Source organism: Rosa chinensis, chromosome 5 (genome assembly GCF_002994745.2).
Source record: "Rosa chinensis cultivar Old Blush chromosome 5, RchiOBHm-V2, whole genome shotgun sequence".
Taxonomy (NCBI): Eukaryota; Viridiplantae; Streptophyta; class Magnoliopsida; order Rosales; family Rosaceae; genus Rosa; species Rosa chinensis.
Genome location: NC_037092.1, coordinates 83,219,379 through 83,225,967, shown reverse-complemented (window position 1 = coordinate 83,225,967; position 6,589 = coordinate 83,219,379). Strand labels below are relative to the sequence as shown.

The 6,589-nt window shown below is 41.4% G+C and overlaps 2 protein-coding genes across 2 annotated transcripts; one reads left to right on the top strand and one right to left on the bottom strand.

Moving 5' to 3' along the window:
- The first annotated feature begins 1,010 nt into the window (after positions 1–1,010).
- Positions 1,011–2,447, top strand: LOC112167138 (DNA damage-repair/toleration protein DRT100). The gene has a single exon (XM_024304106.2). It carries the CDS (start codon positions 1,212–1,214, stop codon positions 2,304–2,306), a length of 1,095 nt encoding a protein of 364 aa, XP_024159874.1. The 5' UTR covers positions 1,011–1,211; the 3' UTR covers positions 2,307–2,447.
- An 880-nt stretch (positions 2,448–3,327) lies between these two features.
- Positions 3,328–4,808, bottom strand: LOC112166474 (60S ribosomal protein L31). Its single transcript, XM_024303326.2, has 2 exons — positions 4,638–4,808; positions 3,328–3,835 (listed from the first exon to the last, which is right to left on the bottom strand). The coding sequence occupies exons 1-2, from the start codon at positions 4,721–4,723 to the stop codon at positions 3,556–3,558; spliced, it is 366 nt and encodes a 121-aa protein (XP_024159094.1). The 5' UTR covers positions 4,724–4,808; the 3' UTR covers positions 3,328–3,555.
- Positions 4,809–6,589: the final 1,781 nt, after the last annotated feature.

Here is a 6,589-nt window from a genome sequence, read left to right as displayed (position 1 = left end):
AGATCCTGGGTAAGAATTCAATTCGATCAGTCTGAAGACAGATCATAGGGTTCTTGGCATTTTTCAATATTGGGTCAGTTACGTACCGGTCCGGTTAATAGCATATGAATTGAATGAGGAAATAACTCCAAGTCAGAACTTGTTTTAATCTATGGCTTCTCATCTGACCGAAATTTATGACCGACCCTAACATTCTCTCTCTCCAAAACTTAGATGATTAACTTATTAACCTATATATGGACATGAAGCTGCCATGTGCTGCTCCTCTCATCGTACTCCTAGCCACAGCTGAAGGGGTGCCCAAGGACCAAAGCTTATCCTCTTCCCCTCACACACATCATATGCCCCCATGTTAGCTGTATTAATATTTCAATTATTTGCCAGCATCAAACCCTACCTCAATCCCTCAAAATCTCATCATCCTTTTCTCCTCTTCAAGAAATGCTTATCTAATAACACTCGCTCGAGATCATCAGTAATATACAAGTCATTAATTTCACGTATATGAAGTTTACATTTGGACGAAAAAATCAATAAATAATATGTAATTACAAGTGATTGTATGTATTAATTAAAAATTTATTTTTTAATTTAAAGAATAGATAGTAATCGAATTAGTGAAATTCCGAAATACATGATTCTTCTATACAGAACATACCTTTGAATCCACATGTTCATACCTTCTCCCTCTTGACATGGATAAACTAACTAGCCCTCTCTCAAACCGAATTAACTGTTTTGATCATATCAGATCATGAGCTCCAAATCTTTTATTGATAAAATAAACACACTTATTCTCAAATTCTTTGCATTATTATCAATGCAGTGGATCTTGTAATGTGGCGAATCATTGAATGAAAATTCCAGGAAGCATTAATGCATGAAATGAAATGAAAATGAGAGCTAATCATCCATGTCACCCAAGTCAATCTAGCTAAATGCCTAAAACCCCACGTTAGGGTTAAAACCGTCATAAACAAATAATCTGAAACTTTATATAAACCAGTATGTCAGTGAGTCCCCCACGCCCATCTTCTTCGTCTCTCTCCCACTTCAAACTTCTAAACCCGACAGCGCACTACTCACAGTAACTCAGCTTCTGCTTCTTCAATCTTCATCACTTTCAACTCACAGAGAGAAAAAGAAAGCAACGTTTCTTTTGTAAACACAGTTTAGCTCAGAAGTCTAAAACCTTTCACAGTTACGAAAAAATGAGAACACTTCTCGTATTTGTCGCAGTATTGTTGGCTGCTGGTACTTGGACCGTCCGGGCTTGTCCGCCTTCAGACCGGGCGGCCCTGCTCGCTTTCAAAGCGAGTCTCCAGGAGCCCTACTTGGGAATTTTCAAATCATGGACAGGCGCCGACTGCTGCCACAAATGGTACGGTATCAGCTGCGACCAGGAGACCCGCCGTGTCGCTGACATAAATCTCCGGGGTGAGTCCGAGGACCCGATTTTCGAACGTGCCAAAAGAACCGGCTACATGACCGGGACGATCTCGCCGGCCATCTGCCGCCTCACCCGCCTCTCCAGCATCACCATCGCCGACTGGAAGGGCATCTCCGGCGAGATTCCCCGGTGCATCTCCAACTTACCCTTCCTTCGGATCCTCGACCTCATCGGAAACAAGCTCACTGGACCGCTTCCGTCCGACATCGGCCGGCTCCAGAGGCTCACCGTCCTCAACGTCGCTGACAACCTCATCTCCGGCACAATCCCAGAGTCCCTCACGAAAATCTCAACCCTCATGCACCTCGACCTCCGCAACAACAAAATTTCAGGCAAGTTGCCGGCAGATTTCGGCCGGCTCGGCATGCTCAGCCGCGCTTTGCTCAGCCGAAACCTGCTTTCCGGTTCCATTCCCGCCTCCATCTCTCAAATCTACCGTCTGGCCGATCTTGATCTCTCTCTCAACCAACTCTCCGGTCCGATTCCGGCCTCTCTAGGCAAAATGGCCGTCCTCGCAACCCTAAATCTCGACTGTAACAACATCACTGGAACTATTCCCCCGAGTTTGATTGTCTCAGCTATAAGCAACTTGAACTTAAGCCGAAACTCCCTACAGGGTTTTATTCCAAACGTGTTTGGGCCGAGATCCTACTTCACTATGATAGACCTGTCGTACAATAGGTTTAGGGGTAATATTCCGTCGACCCTATCGTTGGCTTCTTACATCGGTCACTTGGATTTGAGCCACAACCACCTCTGTGGAAAGATTCCGGTGGGTTCGCCGTTCGATCACCTTGAAGCATCGTCTTTTAGTTACAACGATTGCTTATGTGGGAAGCCACTAAGAGCTTGCTAAATTAAATTTCTAAGTAAGATTATATACATAGTGAAGAATTATTACTATGAAAGACTCGTAAGAGAGGATTATGTATTCCGTGTGTTTTATTAGATCATTATTATTTACTAATGAGCAATGAAGTATAATTTTTCATGCGTATTTTTACTTTTTTTTTGCATGTATTAGTATGGGACTCCTTAGTTGTCTTTGATTCTTATTGAAAGGTGACCTGAATAGTGCTCATGTGTTCATAATTTCATGTTGATGTGAGCATGGACTATTTGAGATTTTGAGGTCAATCATCTTGGTTGTGAGAAATGAAGTCAATGTTACTATTTGAGGTTGAAGAAAATGAAATAGGGTATAGTTTTGTACTTTTGTGAATATGATGGTAAAAGGGACATTCAATTATTGAAAGAGAAGCTATTTACTCATCACTTTTGAAATTCAAAACCACACATATTCCCCATGTCTTCATCATTATCACAGTTTTATCATCATTCATGTCAATAGTTTGCTCCAATGTTTGTACCAAATGAACGAAATTGGTTTTGAGAAGCACATTTTCTCTCAAACCGGTATTGTTTTGTGAAACTTCCGGCATATGTGGGTATTGGGTATTGTTTCTGAAATTGCCAAAAGTGCTTTTGCATAAAACGCTTCATTAGAAAATGTTAATCTTCTAACAAAAACACTTCTACAGAAACAACTAAGCGGCTCCTAAATGTCGACTAAGTCTGAAAACTAGATATAACTATGATGTCAACAACTCGTGTAGGCTTAAGCTGGCACTTCACTATAAGCAAGCACAGCACAAACCCATTTGGGCAATTTGCAGTTTTACACAGCTGTGGCTACTACAATCTTACAATTCCACATAATACCTCATACATGTTATATATCAAAGACAGCACACGTGAAGTATTAGTGAGATAATGACTCACCCAGCCCCAGTTGTACAATTTGCATTCAAGAATAGGAGGCCAAACGGTGAACAGTAGCCTCACACGCCTGAAATGAATGGCTTACCATGTTATGAGGAAACAAGAATATTAAGTATTTCTCAAATTATAGATGCTCTCGTGATGCCACCAGAAAACAATAATGGCCACCTCATAATGAACAAGGATAGAATGGAGTAAATCTAAGTTACTTTAACCGTGTCTCCATTTCAAAGTGAAACATTTGGAAAAAAAATTAACCAGACTTTGCGGTGATTTGGAACAAAATGAATTACCAAAAATCTACTCAGGGAAGGCTATATGATTCAATCATCTGCATCGATGACTGTGGTGCCTAATCCCTTGAGACCCCCTGGTGGAACCTCAGTGACTGTTACCAGAGAGTATAGCTCCTCTTTAGCATCTTCCTCCTCGTTTCTTCTGCGAGCAATGCGTACACGAACCCTCCTTGGCACACTTCGAATGCCCCGGCTCCAAATGTGCTTGTTGAGCTTCACATCGACCCTGACGTCAGTGGTTCCCATAGCCTTCTGAGCAAACTTCCGAATCTCTTTGATGGCATTTGGTGCCTTCTTTTTGAATGTGCTACAAAAGAACAAATAAGCACAGCACTATAAATTTTCACTGTCTGTGCAACAATCACAATATTACAGAACAAACACCAAGTATGCAACGCCAGCAACGGAATGGAAGATACAAGCCAATAAAATGCACATTGTTTACCACAACTCTCATGCACTCTTAAGGACAAGCAAAGAGCATACACACACTAATGCACCTATACCAATTCATGATGGCTTCAATGTGAGGAAAATCTCGGGTAACCCATAATAACACACGCCCCTCACATGATCGGATTAAATTCCCCTGCTCTAATACTGTCAGAAGGATCGATTACAATTTGAAGTATACACTAGGAAACCAGTAAACAATACAATCTAAGTTGATGTTCAGGCTTCAGCTCTCCCATTACAACGAAAAAAAGGGTATCTCCTACTAGATATTCGGTCAAATTCAATCTCAAAACACACAATCAAACCATTCAAATAGCGCATTTTGTCCAAACGCATTTTATTCACAAGTCATGTAATTGTCTCCAACCAAAACCTGAACCATTAATTTCACACTGTCAAACAAATTTCCTTACAAATCTGCAAAAACACTTCAAAATCAAAATGAAACCTACATTGAACCATAGATATAAGCAAAGTTGCTTAAAGATCAAATTGAAATTTACAAGGACACAACTGGGGCTCAGAGAATACCCTATGTCTCCATAGAATTTGAGCAGCTAAATTGAACTCGAATCTTCAATTAGATATTATACACTATAGATAATCGAATCACAGATTTGATGAGCCATTTCGGAGTGAATGGAAATACATACCATCCATGGAGTCTCTTGTGAAGATTGACGGTGTACTCTCTGGTGACCACCTCTTCTTTTCTTCCTCGACCCGTCTTCTCCACCATTGTTGATAGCTCTGAAGCTCTGCGCCGAAATCAAAAACCCTCAAAACCCTAAACGATGCCGCCAAGTCCAACCCTACGTGGAGCGGTCAACAGTTTTATATACGGTTTGGGTTATAAAATATGGGCCACCTGTGGCTCATATGTACTGGGCCAGTGTTGTAAACCACGTTAGTGGGTCGGGTACTAGGGTAATTCCAAGTTTTTTTTTTTTTAAAAAATTATTATTCCAAGTTCTAATTACCCAGTCTTAATATCCTAAATTTTACCCACTTTTTCAGGGAAGGAGTCGGCGGGTTCTCAGTTTTTGAGATATGTCGCTATAGACATTCACTTCAACTCTGCCCCATTTCATTAGTCATGGGGTGAAGTCGAATAGTTTTGGATGTGCTTTATTGTTTCGTAAAAATGTTGAATTGTTTATGTAATGGCTTTTTAACAGCCTTCTTGAGGTAAGTTGTTATGTAAAATAGTTGACATGTTTATTAAAAAAATTAAAAATAAGAAAAAAGAAAGACAGTTGACATGTTTATCAAAAAAAAAAAAAATTAATGCTCTTATAAAAAAAAGAAGAGTCCCTTCTCTCTCTCGCGAGTAAGGGTTTTGCTGTGCTAGGGTTTCGAGCCGGCTTGAGTTTCCTTGCCTGAGTTCCGCGTCCAGTCTATGGTGTGGGGATTCCGGTGGGTGGGAATAGGGTTAAGGTGTGTGGCTGAGTTTGTTGGTAGAATGGAGCAAGTCACTGAAGATCTGGCCAAAAAATTGACCATTACGGAGGCAGCAAATCTTGAAGTTGTTAAGCTAGAAGATGTAGAGCAGTTGGCGTTGAAAAAATTCTGGTTGGTGGGTGGATTGTTAACTGAGAAAGAGTTTAATAAGGAGGCGTTCAAGAGCACTATGAAGAAGATTTGGATGACGAGGGGGGAGGTGTCCATAGTTGAATGGGAAGGGTCCGACCGATTCATGTTTTCTTTCAAAACTGATTTTGATCGGCGAATGGTGATGAGGGGAAGCCCATGGAATTTTGACAGTGCTTTGTTATTGCTCTCAGCGACTAATGGGAGATCATATCAGTGTTCCGTTCCTCTTGAGATGCAGAACTTCTGGATTCGAGTTCGAGGACTTCCTCCAGATTTTCTTTCTCCAACGATGGCTAGAAGAATAGGAGGTATATTGGGGTACTTTGTTGATCTAGACCCGAAGAAAAAAAGTGATTTTGCAGGTAGTCTGCTACAAATTCGAGTGGGACTGGATGTAACCCAACCACTTCAAAGATGGGTAAAATGGATTTAGGGTTTAGTGAGGAAACCAAATTGCAATTGGAGTATAAAGAGCTACCCTACTTTTGTTTCTACTGTGGATGCCTCTCACATGTTAGCTCTAATTGTCCTTGGCATAAAGCAGGGAAGATCAAGGAGATGCAGTATGGAAGGTGGAAAACCCTTGTGAATAATGTGTTTTGCATTGATCCGGACAAACAACTGAAGGGTAGGGCATTTGGGTTCGTCAGGGAGAAACCTCACTGGAAGGTGAAAGCCCCGGAGCCGACCCTTATTGGATTTGTTCGTTCACGTGATGAGTGGGGTGGGGAGATGGAGATTCAGGAGACTAGAATGGAAGTTGATGGGACAATGGTTGAGATGGTTGTGATGCAGCCGGAAGCAAAGCGGATGCGCTTTGGACTTTGTGTCCAAAGCGCATGAGGGTGAGGAGATAATCATGGGGAGTGATTATAAGGATATTTCTCTCAGTCCTATCCCTATGATTAAGGGGGATGTTTTGCTGGAAGTTACGTCCAAGCAAGATGATTGCATGGAGGCGGGAATGGAAGGTAATTCAAATGTTGTTCCTGTTTCTCAAAAAGACAATGGG

What these genes read in the sequence shown, in the direction of transcription:
- LOC112166474 (XM_024303326.2), bottom strand. Translation starts at nt 4,723, where the DNA reads ATGGTGGAGAAGACGGGTCGAGGAAGAAAAGAAGAGGTGGTCACCAGA. An exon ending in CACAAGAGACTCCATGGATG is followed by an intron (nt 3,836 to 4,637) that starts GTATGTATTTCC and finishes GTTCTTTTGTAG; the next exon opens with CACATTCAAAAAGAAGGCAC.
- LOC112167138 (XM_024304106.2), top strand. Translation starts at nt 1,212, where the DNA reads ATGAGAACACTTCTCGTATTTGTCGCAGTATTGTTGGCTGCTGGTACT.